This window comes from Protopterus annectens, chromosome 14.part0, assembly GCF_019279795.1.
Source record: "Protopterus annectens isolate FY-2018-M chromosome 14.part0, PAN1.0, whole genome shotgun sequence".
NCBI lineage: Eukaryota > Metazoa > Chordata > Ceratodontiformes > Protopteridae > Protopterus > Protopterus annectens.
In genome coordinates, this window is record NC_056748.1 from 931,413,174 (window position 1) to 931,434,330 (window position 21,157).

General features: G+C 40.9%; 1 protein-coding gene across 2 annotated transcripts in view; it reads right to left on the reverse strand.

Moving 5' to 3' along the window:
- Positions 1 to 21,157, reverse strand: part of LOC122789351 (disintegrin and metalloproteinase domain-containing protein 8-like) — a 688,349-nt gene that overhangs the window by 400,238 nt on the left and 266,954 nt on the right. For both annotated transcript variants that reach the window (XM_044056732.1, XM_044056731.1), the window contains exon 5: positions 9,715 to 9,791. In XM_044056732.1, the coding sequence (XP_043912667.1) occupies positions 9,715 to 9,791 (77 nt within the window). The remainder of the gene's footprint in view (positions 1 to 9,714; positions 9,792 to 21,157) is intronic.

Genomic DNA, 21,157 nt, shown 5'->3' on the forward strand with positions numbered 1-21,157 from the left:
CTTTAATCTATTGTCTGACCGTAGTACTGCTGTTACCACATTATCTGCCTTGTACAGGCACCCCTCTCCCCAAGAGATAGGTAATTGTATTGTTTATTTGTGTTTTTGAGTTTCCGTATTGTTGTTATTATTTGGAAAAAGAAAATTGAAATAAAGAGATTTTGGAGAAAAAAAAAAGTGTTATATGCTTCAGTATCCTGGCTCTTTATTATTACCAACTCTACATGGCTATGTCTCCTTTGTGGCTGTTATACAGAAGTCACAAAAGTTCCCCTTTCTTTGTTGTTGTGTTTCTAGTCCATCTGTCAGTTTAAAATCCACTAAAGGCACCTTTCCAGCATCAGGAATTATTTTGCTGATATCATTCTTTCTTTTTCTACCTCTGTCACACTTATTGTTTCACTGCATGCAAGGTCTCTACCATATATTCCTCCATGATTTTGTTTTGATTTTTTTAAATATTTTTGGTAGGGGGTTATTTTCTGTTATTACCTTTATATTAGTATATTACTTGAGAACATCTTCATTTTTACTCTGGTTTATAACCACCATTCCTCTAAACATGCTCCTGAAAATAGGGCACTGTGCTTCAATGTACCATTCCCTGTAACCACAAATATATAAATGCATGATTACTATAACAGTCTTATAGAAGTGATTTTATCTGTGCCTAATGCATTGGACTTCTACATGGGCAAGCAGGGTCATTTGACTAAACCAAGAAGTTAGCTGTTCATGTTTCAGAAAAACATAAACTTTGCCAGAATATAAGGAACTAGAGGATCACAAACTCTGCACATTATTATGCATAATAAACAATCTGGAATTCTTTATTAATTATCTTTATTAATAATCATCTTACTTTTTATATCTGAACCTGAGATGCTTTATGTCTGTCCCATGCACTTTTCAGTACCATTTTGATTCTCTGCTTTAAGGAAATCCTGTTTGCATAAATTCTCTTTCAGAGAAAAATACATTTTCTCATAATTTCTGAGTTGTCTTCACTCTGTTCCATACTGCATCTTTTTTGTTCTTGTACAACTCACATTCTGTAAAATAGCTTCCTTTTGCACTGTATTTATACCCTTCAGGTACTTAAATATGTTTGCCATGCTGCACAAGGTACAGGGGGTGGTATACAGGACTATGTCCGAGAACTGAGAGCTAAGCCAAATGACAGAATTCTCAATGCACTGGTCAGTCTGTGTGGTAATAACTGAAAGGATGAGATCATGGAGACAAACAGCAGAAATGACATCCTTTCACAGGCTAGCTTGGGTCACGCTCCATGGCAGCATGAGGAGACTGGCAATTTAGGAGGACCTTAGGATATAACAATGCTCTTCCATGTCAAGAAAAGTCAGTTGATGTGTATTGGGTGCCTTGTGAGGATGCCCCTGAACACATCCAGAAGGAGGTGTACCAGACAAAGTCAATAGGGAGGAGGCACACAGACCAGACCCAGGACCACTTTAAGGGATTTCATTTCATATCACCTTGGAATGATGTCGGATCCCACAGGATTAGCTGGAGACTATTTCTATGAATAGGGCCATCTGCTCAACTTACTAACACTGTGACCCTCATCAAGAAAGGTAATTTAGAAACTAATGATGATGATGAGGAGGAGGATGCCCCCTTCTTGTTTTAAGGTGTGCATATTACATTCCTTTAACCTTTCAGTATGACCTGGTTCATTCTGTTACTGGCTCTGGACACACAGGTCTGCAAAATGCTGCACATCATTCTAGTATTCCAAATGTGGTGTCACAGCTGTTTATGCAGCAGTAGAATAACTCCTTTTATTCCTCTCATACTACTTTTCCTTATGCACTCCACAGTTCCTGCAGATGTCTTTGCTGCCTTCATACACTGAGTGCCCACCCTTCTGTCATCTGATACAGGTTTATCAAGTTCCTTCTTTTAATTACAATATTGCTAGTTTTTTATCTCCCACTATGTACCTTGCCTTGGTTTTTAATTTCTGTATGTATTATCAGCCATTTTTGCACTCAGTTTAAACTGTTAGACATTTGTCCATCCCACTGCTTTTGCTATCATATCCACTTATGTTCTGTCTTGATTTTATGGGAGATTTCTGTGCCCTTGAAAGTGGAATGTTTGGTGTCATTCATACAGACATGGAAGAGATCTGGTCCCTGAAATTAATTCTACATTATCCATACGTCCATCCATCCATCCACAACCCCTTTTTCCAGTTTTGACACATGGCAACCCTGTCACATCAACAGTGACAATCATCTAGAGCCAAGGTTTACACCACTGGATGGCTAGCCCTAACACTGTAGTTCTTCCATACTCCATGTCCGCATGCACAATCACACATATGGCTAATTTAGAGTGTCCAGTCCATCTACTGCATGTCTTTTGAATGTGGGAGGAAACCAAAGCAACCAGAGGAAACCCACACAAAGACAGGGATGACAAGCAGACTCCACACAAAAGGCACCCCATCTGAAAAATGAACCAGGATATCTCTTGTTGTCAGGCAACACCACTATCCATTGTACCACTGTGGCCTCCATTACACCCCCTTGTAAATAATTTCTTCATTTTGGGGCCCATTTCCTATACCCTTCACCACATTCCTAACCAAGGATACTGTGATGCTATGAGGTAGTGCCATCTCTGCCAGAAAGAGTAGGGCACTACATGTGTACATATGCCAGCATAGCTAGCTGGAGCTTTGTAAAGAATTTTATGTTATTTCTGCTCCAAACCACCACACAGATGACTTAAAACACAAATAATGGAAAAATAAGAAAACCACTGCCTGTGGTAAAGAAAAAGCACTCACTTTAATGTTTCCACAGTATTAAAACATAAAATAAATTAACATACAAAATTCACATAGTAAGCACTTTCACCTGATAAAATATTAAGGAATCATCAGAGTCACTGAGAACATCTTTAAGCTCTATTTAAATAACACCAGATCTTAAAGTCAATCATTACATTAAAGTGAGTGTTTTTTCTTTACCACGGGCAGTGGTTTTCTTATTTTTCCATTATTTGACCATCACATTTATTTGTACAGATGTTTGAGTTAAAAATATATTTGTAAAGTTACTTGTGTTAAAAATGCATCAACAGTTGGTCCTGCTGGACAGAAAGAATCTATGCATGTATAATAGGTTGTATTGTAACTGATCAAATGCGTATGTTTATCAGAGAACCCTGGAAGGGTGGAAAGTTTGAAATTGTGTTATAGCTTTTGGATGCTGCCACCGAACTTAGCAAAGCTCTGTGTGTGTATTGTACCAGAGTCAGGTTACCAGAGGTGATGTCATCCTTTAACCAGCATCTGGTTCATAGGTTCATAGGTTGGTACTAGGCTATCAGCCCTAGAGCCTATACAAGCCTAGCCATAACAATTCCCTGGCTATTTCTTCCCACATTATTTACTTTCCTGGACCCCTGTCTAGCAGGGCGACTGACGTGATCCCTGGGGTGAATTTTCTTTCTCCCATCCAATCGTCAAGGTTCCTCTTGAAGAGGTCCAAAGAGGCACTCTGCTTTACATGTATGGGCAATCTATTCCAGAGTCTGGGGAGTCTCTGGGTCAGGAACCTATCCCTCCAGCATGTTTTGTTTATTGTGATGACAAGGTTTAGATCCCTGGAGCATGTAGCTCTGAAGGATTGGGATTTCTTTAAGTGTAGCATGTCCAACAGCTCTGGGTTTGACATGGCCTTGTATGTTAAGCAGAGATCGCCTCTGAGTAGACGATATGCGACAGAGTATAGCTGGAGTTTTTTAAGGCGGTCAGCGTAGGGCATCTGCTTTAGGCCTGTGATTCTTTTAGTGAGGTATTTCTGAGGCCTTTCCAGTTGTTGCAGATGTCTTGAGAGGTACATACCAAATGGGGCGTTGTATTCTATAATGGGTCTAATGAGGGATGAGTACAGTGGGACAATGACCTCCTTTTTCTGGATGAAAAGCCCTTCGTGATGAGGTGTGCCACATAGAAGGATTTCCTGACTGTTGTGGCGATGTGGTTATCGAAGGTGAGACCACTGTCCACCTGTGTCCCTAAGTCTCTTATCACACTTTCTGTGTTTAGTGTACTGCCACCTATATGGCAATTCATGGATACATGTTTTTTCCCAAAGGGGATAACAATACATTTCTTGGCATTGAGCTTGAGCCCATGGCTCTGGCACCAAGCATCTGTTTCTGTAAGGCCCTTTTGTAGAGTATCCACATCATTTGGGGATTCAATAATGGCTTCCAGTTTGCAGTCATCTGCAAACTTTGTTAGCCAGAGTCCCTTAGTGTTGACCTGTACTTCAGAGAAGTAGATGCCAAACAAGAGCGGCCCCAGGACTGAAACCTGAGGTACTCCACTTGTCACTTGTCTGGAGCTGGATTAGGAGTCGGCTACTTTTACAGTGTGGGTTCTATCAGTAAGCCATTTAGCAACCCATTGGGTGACATAGGGATTAATGCCCAAATTAGTAAGTTTATCTATGATTCCAGAGTGGGGGATGGTGTCAAAGGCCTTGGCAAGGTCTAGATAGGCTGTGTGGACCACCTCACCCTTGTCCATGGCTCTGGAGACTGATTCAAAGAAGTCAATCAGGTTCAGGAGACAAGATCGGCCCTTCACAAACCCAAACTGGGTGGGGTCCAGTGTTTGAAGGTTGCCAATGTCTTTGTTTATAAGTTCCATGATAATACGCTCCATGACCTTGCAAATAAGGCTTGTCAGACTGATGGGACGGTAGTTTCTGGGATCCAAGGTGGATCCCCCCTTGTGGATTGGGATAACTGTAGCTCTGCGCCACTCAGTGGGCACGAAACCTGAGGTGAGGCTATGATTAAACATGACACTTAGGTGAGGTGCCATTTCATATTGTAGTTCATGTAGTGCACAGCCCGGGATGTCATCTGGTCCCATGGATGCTGTATTCTTGGCTTTAGAGAGTGCATTTTGTACCTGTGTGGCCGTTATTACTGGAATTTGGCAATCTTCCGGTATTGAGATGGGCCATTTAGGGGGTGAGAGGGGGGTGAAGTTGGCACTGAATCGATCTGCCAGGATATTGGCAATATCCTTCAGATCAGTATATTTAATGCCATTCTGTTTTAGCTCAGAGCAGATCTGAGCATTGCCATTTAGATTCTTGACATAGTTATAGAATGCTTTGTGGTTGTCTTTGGAATCTTTGGCAATTTTATTTTCGTAACTAGCTTTGGAAGATTTTATGAGGCATCTCAGTTTCTTACTGAGGCTAGTAAGGGAATTTTTTGCATCCTGGGATTTTCCTCTTTTTTGCAAAAGTTTCTTCCTTTTGTTGTAAAGTTTGTTTATGGCAGGGGACCACCAGATTGGCTTCCTTTTTTTGGATGAGAGCATTTTGGTTCTATTTGGGATGGCACGATTCATGCATGAGTGGATGTGCTCGTACAGTGCCTTAGTGTAGGATTCAGCAGTTGAACTTTCAGTTCCCGTCTACATGGGTGTCATGAAGTTTGTCACTTCTGACTTGAGTAGCATGAAGTTGGCTTTGGAGAAGTTTTTTATGGTGGTTTCTTTACTGGGGGGGGTGGGGGTGGGATGTGGATGTTAAGGGTGATTAGCTTATGGTCAGACCTGACTAATGAGGGGGTGACCATAGGTATGGAGCATTGATTTCCCATGTTGGTAATGACCAGGTCTAGGATATTGGAGCCCCTGGTGGGATTATAGATTAGTTGATCCAGGGCGTTGGAATTTATGAATTCCAAGACCTGTTGCGCAAACGTGTTGGGACATGAGTAGTTTTCCCAGTTAATGGCAGGGTAGTTAAAATCACCCAGTATTAGGGTGTTTGGTTCTATCTTAATATTTTCCAGTATGTTTAGAAAGGTGTAGTGAGAATCTTGAGGTATGGTGGGGGATCTGTAGCAAGCTACAATTTCAAGCTACAATTTGGACTGCAGTCTTACCTAGTGTTAGTTGCACTTGGAGAATTTCAGACACATTGTGTTGGCCAACTAGCCTGGTGGTGTGAATATCCTTGGTGAATATTGACACTCCTCCACCTTTTGTGTTTCGGTCCTGGTTTGGTGGCCAAAAAGTGTGGTAAGAGTTGTAGCCTGGTATTGCAGGGGTGCTCTCTGGAGCCTTGAACCAGGTCTCAGTTACTGCACAGATATCGATGTTCTCCATTTTTAGGAGTGCCTCGAGAGAGCGCATTTTGAGGTTTAGACTTCTAGCATTGAGTAGCATTACCTTCAGATTTTGCATGCTTGTACCTGTTACGGTGGTGGTTTTGTCCTTTGAAGTTTGCCTAAAAAAGGCACTATAGGGGTGGCAAGAGCCTTAGCCAGTAACCTGAATCCCAGGGTTTCTTTGGAACTCTCACAGCAGTGATTTGGAACTCTCACAGCAGTGATTTGGAACCTGACAGGAAAGATTTCTGACAGGATATACATCTCACATCCACACAGAGAATGAGAGGCATTATCTGGCTTTTGCTGTGGTAAGACACTCAGCACACATCAGCTTACCTTGTTTTAGTAAGTAGTCAGGGAACAGTAATTCGTTAATTAGTCAGGGATATTTAGTGAGAATAGTTAAGTATTGTTTTCTGCATATGTGAGAAACTATCCAACTGCATTATTTTTATATCTCTGTGGTTGAAACTCTGATGTTCATGGTATTCAGTATTCTCCTGTTTTCTGTTTTATTATTTATCATTAAATATTTTAGTACCTTCCATTGTGGCTGGTCCTTTACAGAATACTTTTAACATCTTGAGAGTGCTTATGCTTGTTTTAATGACACTGTGGCTGTTCCTGAAAGCCTTGTTGCTTTGGTCACACTCTACCATTTGTATTAATATTAATTTTACACAGTATAATTGGGTGCCCTTTGTGAGAGCCTTAGGGTAGCTTACTGGTGGCAGCATGATTACCTCAGAGTCTGGCCAGAAAGAGGCATAGCTAGTAAATCTGTGCCAGCTTTTCCAAGGTGTGTGTGTGTGTGTGTGTGTGTGTGTGTGTGTGTGTGTGTGTGTGTGTGTGTGTGTGTGTGTGTGTGTGTGCAACTGAAATTTTGAAGTTTATGTGTCAGCTACTGGGAACAGGGACACAGAGCTCCAAAGTGGTCAGTGTGGAGTTTTGTGTGGGTTTAGAGAGAGAAGGAGAGTACAGCCCCAGGTCTGGGGCATACACCCTGTGTGCTCTTAAGGGAAATTGTGCTTTGTGCAGGGAGCTGCATCTGATACTGTGAGAATCCATCTTTGTTCTTAGTGACTATCCCTCACCAGAGTCAGTGGCGAGGATCGAGTCTCCTTGATTGCAGGCCCAGAATAGGGACTCATCACAGATACTATATTGGGTTCCACATCACATTTACTTGAGCAGGACATTAATTTTTTGTGGAATCTTATCAAACTCTAAATGGACTGCATCTCCAGGGCCTCCTGTCTTTATTGTATTTGGATATTATGTAAGAAAACTATTAGAAATGTATGCTGTAACATTCCTGTGTATCCGCACGGTCTCAGATCCAGTGCTCTAGTGGCATCTAAATACTCAGTAAGACAACTGATTTTCCAACTGCTGATATCAGTTACCATGTTGTAATATTTTACAGCTCTTCTCCTCCCATTTTGAGGAAGTGGGGCTAGGTCTGTATTCATTCAGTCCTCGGCTACTACCTCATCTTCCACTATTGGGTGAATCCTATCAGGTCTAATTGTTACATCCTCCTCTATGTTCAGATAAAACCTGTTTTTTTTTTTTTTTTTGAGTGGGATAAGATTAACAACCCCTGTAGAGAATACTTCTTGTGTTTGGCTTAGGTGCTGCCAATCAATTGTTTTGTGAACCCTTTTAAAAAAATAGCTGCTGTTTTTAGTCTTTTCCATCTCCTTATCCCTCTCTGCCAACATCCTCTGTCATATGATAAACCCCAGTATACAACTTCCTTATAAACATACTATCCCCTTTATGTCAGTTTTTCTGTTTCTTCAGTGTCTGCCTCTGCTTGGTGTTGCCACCCTTTTTATTTATTGATCTTTATATGTCTCATCAGTGTACTGTACCAGTTCATATGTCCCATCAGTGTACTGTGCTAATTCACATGTCCCATCAGTGTACTGTGCTGATTCACGTCCCATCAGTGTACTGTACTGATTCATGTATTCCTTCAGTGTACTGTACTGATTCACATGTCCCATCAGTGTACTGCACTGATTCACATGTCCCAGCAGTGTACTGTACTGATTCAGGTGCACTTCACTTTCTTAAAACACTGAAATCTCGAATTTCAGTATCTTGAGACTAAAATATCGAAAGGACACATAACCGAATGCAGAAATGTCGAATCAGCAGTTGTGGTGGTGCGCTGTGTTAATGGATAGCTGGAGATTCAGGTAAGTGTTTATATTTTAAGTGTTTTTGGTAGGGATTTTAGTGTATGTTTGTGTGTTGGGAAGTTATAGGTTTAGATTACATTATATAGGTAAGAGTGTGAGTGTGTAAGTGTTGAGAATGGTGGTGTTTGTACGTATGTGATGTGTGTTTGTGTGAGGGGAATGTAGAGCATGTAGTGGTGGGTTTAGTGTCTTTGTCTTTTTCGTGCAACCTCGAAGTTAGTATATATAAGTAGCAGGGTGTGGGGGGTGCAGCGGCCCACATGGGGGGTGCAGGGGTGCTTGCCCCCCTGCTTATATGTAGGGTAGGTTTGTGTATTTGTGTTGCTGTGTTTGTGTGTGTTTTGTTTGTTTGCTGTAGTGTGGGGAGGAAGGTATATGTGTGTTTGTTTGTGTGGTGGAGGGTGTATTTTAAAGTCGCGATTTTGAATTTTGTGCTTTGGGGGTTTCGGTAGTTTGAATTTTCGGCTTTATAATCTCGAGATACTGAAATTCGAGATTTCACTATTTCGATATTAGAAAGTGAATCCACTGATTCATGTGTCCCATCAGTGTACTGTACTGATTCATATGTCCCATCAGTGTACTGCACTGACTCACATGTCCCATCAGTGTACTGTACTGATTCACATGCCCCTTCAATGTAGTGTACTGATTCACATGTCCCATCAGTGTACTGTACTGATTCACTTGTCCCATCAAAGTACTGTACTGATTCACATGTCCATTTTACAGCCTGGGGAGCGCTACCTAGTTAACCGAGTTGGTCAGAGTCACACAGCAGACAAACGCAAGCTGACAGAATCAAACCCTGGACTACAGGAAGGAGCTTACTAACAGCTCATAGCCTTCCCTGTTTCTCTGTTTCAGCTGGTATTATTCTTCTCCTGCTGTTCCACTGTTTCACCGTAGTCTTCATATAGCCATCTTTTTTCTTTACCATTTATTCCTATATTGTGTCAGTACCATAGTAGCTTTTTGCATCACTTTGCACTGTTAACTTGCTTTACACCATTTTCCTTTATTTTTTGTTGTTGGTTTTGTATGTGTGAGTTTTAACTTTTTCTCATAAAGAAGGCAGAAACTCAGGGTACTTGCATTTGTTGAAGCAATTGCCTGTTTGACTAGAATTCAAAACACGTGCTAATGATTCATTTATAAGTGATTTTAAACAATGAAACATTGTTTGACCATTTCCCAGCAACTGATGCTGAATACCAGGTTGTTAAATGTAACATAATGAAAGAAGAAATGACATGGCACTACACTGAAAATGGATATTAACACAGTAACAAGTACACAGTAACAAGCAAAACATTATTACCTGATCCCAGCGCAGGTGCTGATGCTGACAGAAGAGTCCTTAATCCCCTTGATGTGGCCATGGTAATAGCAGTGGTCCTACACCAATAAAATATCATTTAAATATAATTAAATTCACAACATTTCCAGTAAATATGTTCAGTATTTATTTATTTACGAAATTTGTTGGTTGGGTAGATGACCACTTTCAACCATTACCAGTGCCAACTAAGCATTTACAATTTTCAATAGATAATTATGATTCTATGCTAATGTGCATTTAGTGAGTGATGGGATCATTTGCAAAACAACAAAGACAACACACAAAAAACTATTATCACACACTGCCATACGTGAGAGAAATTACAGTTGTGTGCACCTACCATAAATGTAGATGTTCGAGTGTACTCACTGTTGCAGTCATCACACTTCAGTTGTCTGCCTGCAGGTAGCCCTCAGTTGGCCCGAATACCAGAGTCTTGGGATTTCTACATCAGATGCTGTCGCCTCTTCGATGACATCAGGTCATCAGGGGTATAAAACATGCAGCCGACGACATTACATCAGCTTTTCTTGCCCCAGATGTCAGGAGCTCCCAAAATAGGAAGCAATTACATGGTGTGGAACACCTCCAGTAAAAAGTAAATACCATTGCCATAAGATATGGCCAAAAAGAGGATAATTGGAAAGAATAGAAAAGTCAGGGGGGCTGGAGGGAGGGTAACCAGGACTGCAACAGTGAATACACTTGAACATCTACATTTATGGTAAGTGTAAACAACTGTACTATGTTCTTCGTGTTTCACTGTTGCAGTCATCACACTTGGGTTGATTCCCAAAGCTGAGGAAGGGTGGAGGCAGTCAAGAAGTATTGGGACTGGCTAGCAGGCCTTGTAAGACTGCTGTGGTAAATCCAGTACTGGATTTAGAAAAAAATAGGTAAGTGGTAATGCTTGGTGAAGGTGTGTACAGAACTCCAGGTTGCATCTTCCAGGATGTCCCTGGTAGGGACTCCCCTGAGGAATTCTGTATTGGGTGAAGTAGCCCTAGTGGAATGAGTTCTGATCCCCTGTGGGGTAAGTTTTCCATGGTGTTTGTAGCAGAAATGGATGCAGTGTGCTATCCATTTGGGAATGGTTTGCTTTGAAATGGCCTTGCCCTCTGCCCCTGTAGCGAAGCTGACTAGCAGCTGGTCAGATTTTCTGAAAGGTTTAGTTCTGTCATGGTAGAACCTGAGCTGTCTGTGTACATCAATGGAATGCAGAATCCTTTCCCCTTTATTCTGAGGATTACAGAAAAAGGTTGGTAAATGGATGGATTGGTTTAAAACCACACTGGATACCACCTTGGGCATAAAGATGGGTTAGTCCTGAGGGAAACCCTGTCCGCATGGTAAATAATGAAGGGTTCCACAGCCATTAGTGCCTGTAACTCAGACACTCTTCTTGCTGAAGTGATGGCTAGAAGTAAGGCTGTTTTCCAAGAGAGGAATTTTAACTGTGCTGAAGCAGCAAGCTCAAAAGGGGGAAGCATGAGCTTCTCTAGTACAAAATGAAGGTCCCAGGCAGGGGTGGGAGCTCTCCTCGGGGGCCTTAAACTGTTAGCTCCTCTCAGGAACTGTTTGATGAGAGGGTGAGAAAATAGAGGTGGCTCAGTATTGAAGTGAGCTAAGATGGCAGAGGCATGAATTTTAATAGATGAAAAGGACAGGGCTTGTGGAATAGCTCTGCTAGGTAATCTAGGATTTGAGGTAAGGTGGGCACAGCTGTGTCCTTTCCTTGAGACTAGCTCCAACAACAATATCTTTTCCACTTTTCTGAATAGGATTTCCTAGCACTTGGCCTTCTGGCCTCAAGGATGACTTCCAGCACCTGTTTGCTGAGGGGTGCTGGTGGTATATTCAGGGGATAAGCCAGGCTGCAAGGGTCAGGGTTTGCAGCTGCAAATGCAAAATCTGTCCCTCCTGCTGGGACAGCAGGGAGGGTGCCTGATGTAGGTGTCAGGGTGGGACTGCTGTCAGACTATGTAGGAGTGGGTACCAGTGCTGGCGTGGCCAGTCTGAAGCAATAAGGATTGGCCTATCCTGTTTGATCTTGAGTAGTACTTTTGAGAGGAGGGGCAGAGGGGGAAAGGCATAAATTGAGAGGTTTTCCCATGTAAAGGATAGGGCATCAACTTTCCACGCTTGGCTGTGGGGATTTCTGATGCAAAATTTGCACAACTGATGGTTTTGGGGGGAGGCAAAGAGGTCCACCTGTGGAGTCCCCACCTGTGGATTAGAAGTTTGAATGAGTTGGGTTCCAGCTTCCACTCATGTGGGTCCAGCAGATTTCTGCTTAAGTCATCTGCCAGTGAATTTTGTTTGCCTGGCAGGAATTGAGCTTGCAGGTGCACTCGGTTGCTCAGGGCTGTGCTCCACAGGGCCATGGCTAACCTGCAGAGATGGTAGGAATGAGTTCCCCCCTGCTTGTTTATGTACCACATAACTGTGGTGTTGTCTGTCTTTATCAGGAGTTGTCCTGGAAGGATAAGGTATTTGAAGGCTGTCAGAGCATTCTGTACAACTAACATTTATTTTTGATTGATATGCAGTGGAATTTGTTCTGAGCTCCAAATGCCTTGAATGCATTTGCCTGCCATGTGGGCCCCCCACGCATAGTCTGATGCATCTGTTGTCAGGGTTTGGGTGGTGAGGGGTTGAGTTAAATGAAGTCCCTTGTTGTGGTTGCATGCCTCTGCCCACGAAAGGAACTCTGCCCTTAGACAAGGAATTATAGGAATCAGTGTTTCCAGGTCCTTAGAATGCTGCCCAGAGACTTTTTAAGTACCATTGAAGTTTCCTCATATGCAGTCTTGCATGTGGAATTAGTAGAATGCATGAGGCCATGAACCCTAGGGCTTGCTGTATTTTTCTTTCAGATAGCTGGGTTTTGGTGGCCATTAGTTTGAAGTAGTTTGTCAAATAAGCCTGTTTTTCTGGAGTGAGGAATGCTGTCTGGGAAGTTGTGCTCAAGCTTGCTCCCAGGAATACAATCTTTTGGTTGGGCACCAGCTGTGATTTCTTTTCATTGATGGTGCACCCCAGAGAAGTTAAAAGTCTCTTTACAAATGCCAGTTGCTGAAGTAGCAATTCCTGACTGTTTGCCTGAATCAGGCAATTGTCCAAGTATGGGTAAGTTTGAATATTTCTCTGCCTGCAGTATGCAATGGCTGGAGCCAGGCAATTTGTGAATATCCTGGGTGCAGTAGATAAGCCAAAGGGAAGTGCAGAGAACTGATAGTGCACAGAGCCTGCCCTGAAACGTATATATTTCCTGCAAGATTCCCTTATGGGGATGTGCAGATAAGCTCCTTTTAAGTCTAGGGTGACTAGCCAGGCATCCTTGGCTAGCATAGGAAGAAGCTGTTGCAGAGTCAACATTTTGAATTTTGGGACCACCAGGAAGGTGTTGAGAATTGACAGATCTAGATAAGAGCCCTCTTTTTCTGGGCACCAGGAATAGTCTGGAGTAGAAACCCTATCCCCTTTGCTCTATTGGCACCGGTTGAATAGCCCTGATACTGAGAAGAGAAAATACTTGCTTTTGAGCCTCTGCCCACTGGTTTGGATGAATATCTGGCAACCCCCTTGGGGCTGGCAGTGAATGGAAGTAGAATCTGTATCCCTGGGATACAATGTTTAGGACCCATCGGTCCTGGGTAATGGACATCCAGTTTTGTGCATGCAGGGCGAGTTTTCCTCCTAGGGGTGCAAGTACTTGGGCTCTGCTGGGAAGGAAGATAGACAAGTCATTGTGAACTTTTTCCATAAGTGGGTGACTTACCACTCCCTGTTTTAGAGGACAGAGTACTCCATTGTTTAGATCTCTGCATACCCTGACACTGTAGTCTTGGTGGTCTGTTGCCCCTGGGTTTGGACTGAGAATGCCTGGGAGGGACTGGAAAGGACCAGATTTTTGAAGACCAATGCTTACTGAATCTAGGTGGCTGCACCTGTAGGAAATCTTTAACAGTTTGCACAGACTTAGCTTTTTCCTCCATCTTTTTAAGAACTTCTTCTGTTTTTTTGTGCTAAACAGCCTTTCCTGGTTTAATGGAGCATCTAGAAATTTTGCTTTGACATGGTCTGGCAAGATTTGCTCCTTCAGCCAAGCATGCCTTTTCAGTACAGACCCAGTGACAGCAGCCCTGCAAGATGCTTCTAAGGCAACAAAACCACACTGCAAAGTAAGTTGACTAACTTGGTTTGCAGAATGCATTAACTGTTGTAAATCTTTATTTTCTGTACAATCTATAAGCAACAACATTTTTATTTAATTAGTTCCATAATATGCTGCTCGTACTTCAACATGTGAAACAGGCAATTCAAATCCCTGATGGCAAGAGTTGCAGAGGTATATACCTTCTTACCCCATCTGTCTAAAGCTCTAGAATCCCTGTTCGAAGGGGTATGGTTTTTGTCTGTAGTAGCCTTAATGCCTTTAGGTCCCTGGGAAATAGTCTCTGGATCCACAGTGGTATTCTTAAGGAGAAATTTGTGAGAGTCAGGTACTCTGTAGTACCTGTCAGGCTTTCTAGAAGCTGGTGGTAAAGTATCAGGAGTAAGACTGGATTCCATGAAGACATCACCTACAATGTCTAGGATAGAGAGTATAGCTAGAGGCCTGTGCTGAAGCAAGTCTAAAAATTCTCTGAGTCTCTTTTTGGACTGAGGGTAGTCCTGGCATTCCCAATGGAAATGCTCTGTTAAAGTATGCAAGGTTTCACCAAAAGAAAAGTCCTCTGGAGGGGAGGCAGAGGGTATGGAATCCTCATAGGTAGATAAGGGTATGTCCTGGTAATCAGTGGGATCAGAGTCATCAGACTCATGGTCTGTAGAATCAGAAGGAAAATCAATTCTTTGTCTTTTAGAAGGGTAAGGCTGGCTTCCCCTAATTAAAGTTATAAGGTCTAAAGAATTTCTAAGCATTTGTTTCTGTGGCAAGGGAACTTGAGCTGCACTTTGGTCATTGGTTTTCTAGGCATAGTGCGAACTCTGGGCCTGAGAAACTCAGTATTTGTAGTCAAAAATGAAGCTGTCAATTTAATGCGAACATTGGAAGGTTGGAATACACCCTCAGAAGCCAGTGTCTGCACAGCGGCTCCGGACCCATCCAAGGTAGAGAAATCCGCAGGTTCCATAGTCGAAGAAGCATCTCGCAGCATACTGGACTCTGAATGGGTCTCAGCAGAGGCCTGTGAATCTGTAGAAGTGGGTATCAGGGGCTGCAAAAGCGCCTCACTGAGTATCGGTGAACTGGTGACTAGCTTAACAGAAGCGTTGTCAGCGGTTTTGGACCTATGCGGTCTGTCTCTGTCTTTATCCTTACATTTTTTCAAAATATCGACAGTCAGCTGGCTTATGGAAACCATTTCAGAAAACGGAGAATGAGAGCAAAAGAATTTAGCGACAAAGACAGCCCGCCGAATAGTTCAGGTGTTAAACAAGGCACAAAACCTACAACGAGGAAAGTCGTGGTCTGGGCTTGAACAGATGACTCAGTAAGAATGAAAATCTCTGTGAGGTATTTGCTTTCCACAGGCAAGACAACTTTTTTTGACATTGGTTAGAGCAAGAAAAAAGGATCCCCAACAGGGTACTTAGCTTTATAAGACTTCAGGTTTGAAACGCGAAAAATGAAAATTTCAGGAAGCGGCCGCCCGGCACTTGCGAACTGCTTCTGCTTCGGGCTCCCACGTGGCAAGAAAAGCTGATCGGCTGCATGTTTTATACCCCTGAGGATCTGACATTATGGAAGAGGTGACAGCATCCGACGCAGAAATCCCAAGACTCAAGTATTCTGGCCGACTGAGGGCTACCTGCAGGCAGATAACACAAGTGTGATGACTGCAGCAGTGAAACACGAAGAACATCCACTAAATATATACCAGTGCCGGTATCACAATGGATTCTCTTAACCACTGTACATGTCCAGTGTACTGTAAGCTTAGAATAAGGAAAAGCATCACATACAGTGCAGTTCTCAAGATTTGTGTGGCTAAACTAGAACATGTATACATACTTAATCTCACTTTTTATTTATTATTTTTATAAATATTGCAGTAATAATGTTGCTGTTCTGCAGTTGACTTGTATTGCAGTATTCCAGAAATCCTCAAATGTGCCCACCTATCCCCCTCCCTCTCATTTTACGTTCCTATTTTAATAAGTAGATTCTTGAAATTGCATCTATTGATTATTAGGATGGGCCCTCACTCCACTGCAACCTGAACTAAATAAAGCATGACATCAGAGGATGAATGAATGATCTCACTGTTTTATGGGGTCTCAGGCAAAGGTTTTCAGTTCTTATATTTTTATTATTTATTTTACATTTGTTTATCAGGAAAGTCTGACTAGTTAATTTTCAGTGAAGGCCCAGGGAGAAAAGCTCCACAGTGCAGTTTAAACAATTACAATTACAAATCAACATATGTTACAATTTGAGGATTCAATAACAGAAGAAAATGAGCAAATATAAAGCAAGCAATAAAGTTGAACATACATTATATACAAGACAGAAGAGAGTTCTTAATACATATGTTACATAATAATGTATGAAAAATATGTTACAGAATAAGTAATAAGTCATAAAAACTATATACACTTTCTGGAAAGAGACTTGGGTATTAGATTTCAATCATAATTTCTGGAATAGATAAAGGTTAGTTTAAGAACAGAGGGAAAGAACATTAGAAGGTTAAGGAATTATAGAAAGGTTATGCTAGAAAGTAGGTAATGCAGAAAGGGAAGTAGGATAGATCAAGAAAAAGTCTATTAAGACTGGGGAGAAGGCAATGAAAAACCATACTAAGATGGCGTGCAGCATAGGCAGATCCAATTATTGGTTAGATATTCTTTCAGCCTAGCTTTGAAGGGATAGTAGTGGGGTGTAAGTCTGATTGATTCTGGAATGTTATTCCATGATTTGGCAACACAGTGAGAGTACAGACCAGCACAGTTAGATCTTTGACGTTTGTAAATAGATAGTAGATACTTGTGAGAAGAACGGAGGTTATGAGCTGGAATACAGTGTTGAAGTAGTGATGATGTAGTTTGTGTATTTTGTGTGTTAGTTGATTAAAGGTGAGAAGGTGGGCTAGTTTGAGCCAATTTATGGACTTGAGAGCAGAGCAATGGTGAGTGTAATGGGCTTGGCCTGTGGTAAATTTAGCTATTTTATTATAACATTTACTAAGTTTGAGGGAAGAGTGAAGATGGGTTAGGATAGGTGAAGCATATAGAAGGGAGGATAAGAGACAGGTGGTGGCAAGGCTTACTCTTGTGGAGTTGAAGATGAATTTCCTAGCCCTATACATCGTGCACAATTTTTGATTTTTTTTTTATGTTGTTGCTGATATGTAGGTCAAACTTAAGATTGTTGTCGATAGTTACACCTAACAGTTTTGTGTTTGAAACCACATTGATTGAAGTATTGTTCAGAGAAGTAATAGCAAAGTTAGAAGTATTTGGAGAAAATTGTTTTGGTAAAAATAGCAGAAGTTTAGTTTTTTGGGGGTTAAGTAGTAGATAGTTGCTGGCGAGCCAAGACTCAATGGAACCGAATGCTTCTTGAGCAGATGAGAAAGATTCCTGGTGGAGCAGATTAATGTAGAGTCATGGGCATATTGAATTAGGGTGGCTTGTTTGGTGGCAGTATTAAGATGGTGAATAAAAATGTTGAAGAGGAGTGGACTTTATTGAACCTTGGGGTACCCCCGTGCTGACTGTTAAGTAGGGAGAGAGGTTAGTGTTCCATTTGACAGACTGATATCTATTAGAGAGATAGCTAGTGAACCATTATAAGGATGTTTCAGTTAAGCCCATATCAAAGGCTTTGGCTAGATCTAAGAACAGAGAACAGACAAAGTTTTCTGAGACACAAACTTTGTTAAAAGTGTAAGTAAAGGATAGTAGAGCAGTGATAGTCCTATGTGCTGGTCTGAATCTATGCTGTCTGGGAGAGAGAATATTATTGTCAGGCAGGTAGTGAAGAAGTTGTTTTTTTATTATTTTAATAATATAATAATAGGTTGGTTATTATTATTTTAAAATGCTTTTTACTGAAATTGGCTTTGTGGTTCTGTGTCTCTATCCCTCTGTGGTTTTGTCATGTTTCTTGATGCACTGAGCTGTCCAGGGTGCTGAAATACTGTGTATTGTGTAATATACAGAATTACTGCTGCATTTTTCCTTATATACTGTGGTGGTGGTGCTGCGGTAGCGTTGTCTCCGCACAGTAAGACGTCCTGTTCGATTCTCAGCTACAGCGTCTTCTGTGTGGAGACATGCGTGAATGGATGTACCTTCGTTGAAGGTTGTGTGTCAGGGCCGGCAACTCGGCATGTAAAAATCTACTGCCAATCATTAGCGGACCGGAGTTTCGCTGTGGCAACCCCTAACCGGGAAAAGCCAAAAGACACAACTGCTGCATTTTCCTTAAAAACTACAAAGTATTGCATAATATTTGGTTCCAACTGAATTGCTTACTTCCCACCATTTTTAGTTTTTAAGTAAAAATATAAGTGAAAAAAAAAAAGATTTTTTTTTTAATAAAGAATGCTTTTTATTTGGTTGTTCTAAAAGTAAAAAATAAGGAAGATGAGTGAAAACTTTGCAAAAGAAACACAGATAAGCTGATTTCAGAATAGCATTTGAGTTTGTTTTGCTGATCCCTACTACTTCTTCTTCTGGTACTTGCTTACCTTTGCAAGTTCAAAACAAACTTGGACAACCATATAATAGGATTTTCCATTTTGCTTGTCAGCATAGTATTGCATATACCATTGTCTTCCTTGTACATGATTTCTAGCAACTGGATATAAACAATACTTCAGCTCTACACAGCTATGCTTGGCAGTCAGACATGTACTACCCAAAGTGCCTATCCCTATCTAAGGTTATTAAATGGAGGGCTTCCCCACAGACTCTTGCCTTAGGCAGTCTACTATTATTTGATTCATATTCCCAAGTCCTTCAGTAAATTTGGTGACTCAGTGTTTTCTTCCTCTGTTGGTAAAATTTGGAATACTATCCCACTCAAAATAAGAACTACCAAAGATGAACACACATTTACATTTCCTCTAATTTCTCACTTCAGAAACAACTTCTTATACAACCATGACAACACCTGAGTATCTAATTCCCCCACACATAACCATTGAAACACTTTCCACCAATATGTATTATTTGTTTTTGAAAATTCACTTAATCTAACACGAATAAGTATATGCTTTATTTTTTTATGTTGCTTTGTTTAGGACTATGATATGAACATTGGTTAAATTAATCGTGTGTATTATTTAACTATATAACGTCTACTGTAAAATGTTGCCAGCTTTCTGTTGTTCGTTGTCTTGGAATGTCTTCTTAGAAACATCACTAAAAAGGAAACTCTCAGGTAGACATTTCTGCTAAGAAATCTGAAAGAAATAAATAGTGTCATAACGTGGATAGGCAAACCAAAGCTTTGGTGCTTAGTTGTAAGTCTCATAATTGTCTGGGTCTCACAAGGTAATTAAGGAGATTAGCTGCTGCCATACACAGAATTTGTAATGGCTAAATTACAGTGGAATACTGTACATTCGTAACTGCAGCAGCAAACACCTCCGGGGTACACATGCACCTCCAAGCTTTTTTTTTAACCTGATGCAAATTGTTTGCAGTGGTTTTCATGATGTTTGTAAAATGTTTTAAGGATGTGGATCTGAGTAAAACCCACTACCAAATATATGTGCTGTTCTGTGTCCTTAATGTAGAATCATGACTGAGCATTTACCAAACTGAACCCCCAATGAAAATCTTCAAGGGCCAACTCAAGATTCTAATGGCATACCTACACCTCATTGTGACATACTCCTCAGAGGTCTTTTGGTTGAATGGTGGGATGTTTCAGCATAGCAAACTGAATTGTATAAGCCAATAGTGAAAATCCAGTGGATTTTCACTTTTTCCCACAATAGTGTGTCTGTGGGGTTGGTATATATAAGACAGTAGAAACCAACTCCCACCACATAGGGTGGGAGTGTGGGGTAAAGAGGTGCTTGTATCCCTGCGAAAGAAATGTTTTATTGGTTTTCAACTGTTGATTTACTCTTTCATAATAAATCAGTGAAATGTTACTGTATGTCTTGGTCAAATGTAGGGAAACAAGGTACAGTCATCTACTTTTTTTCTATCACGTTAGAAAATTTAATCCTCACTACCAACATATAGCAGTAAAAAGAAGTCATTTGCATTTTGATGTGAGTCTATATTATAGTGTCGAAAGATGAAGTAACCAAACACGTCTTTATCGACACATAAATATCAACCCCTGCAAATGCAGAATGGCCACATTAGCAATTTTTTTCCCAGGGGAAAAAAAAAAAATCACTCGGCTGAAAACACACAAAACAAACTTTCAAACCTACATAGTGTGGGGGGGCTTTGCACCCCACACCCTCCGATGTGGAAGGCTTTGGCCCCCATACACCCCTAACTAAATATACCAACTCTGAGAGTGCACTACAGTGGGGAAAAGGGCAAATCCCCAATGATGGCCAAGCAATTTTTCACCTGGGAAAAAAATTTGCTGATGTGGCCGTTCGGCAATTGCAGAGGTCAATATTTATGTGTCGATAAAGACGTGTTCAGTTACTTCATCTTTTGTCACTGTAATATAGACCCCAATTTATGACTAACTTATACAGTCCCTACTTCCAACCAAATACAACCACCAGATCCCAAAAGTGCACTAGTAACCCCTCACAAATACATGCAAACATTCTTACTGCATATTTAACTATGGTTATAATAGCATACTGCACAACTACTACAAATCATTACAAACAACAAGAAACGCATTTCTGTTTTCCTGTCATCAATCTTCAGCCAGACAGACATAAGACAAAGCACCATATTAAAATGTTGATGCTATATGTTCCCACCGCAATTCAAAATCACTGCAGAAATTGCAGAAATAACAAGCACTTTGACAGAATAAAATCTCTATAATAAAATATTGATGAGAAAATGTATATATAATATATTTCCTGCCTGTTAAAGTGCTACCTTTTGACAACAGTGCATAACTTTAACAGATGTTTTACAAGCTGCCTGGTGGTTCATTTCCATCATTATGTCTGCAAGCTACAACACTGAATCTTACATTTTCACTGCTTTTAGATGACTGTAAAGACAGCAAATGAGTGTTGAAACAGTTATAACCAAATAAGGTGATGCATTTTATCACAACTGAAAATTATCTTTTAACAATACAGTTACAGCCAAATCATACAGAGGCTCATTATTTTACCCTGAGAACAAAAACTTTTCTTCCTAATAATGTTTTTCCATGTCATTTCTTGTTTGTCAGATACAATTCCCATTCATTACTTCATAAATTTCTAGATAATGAACAAGATTACTTCAGTTGTAAGGCTGT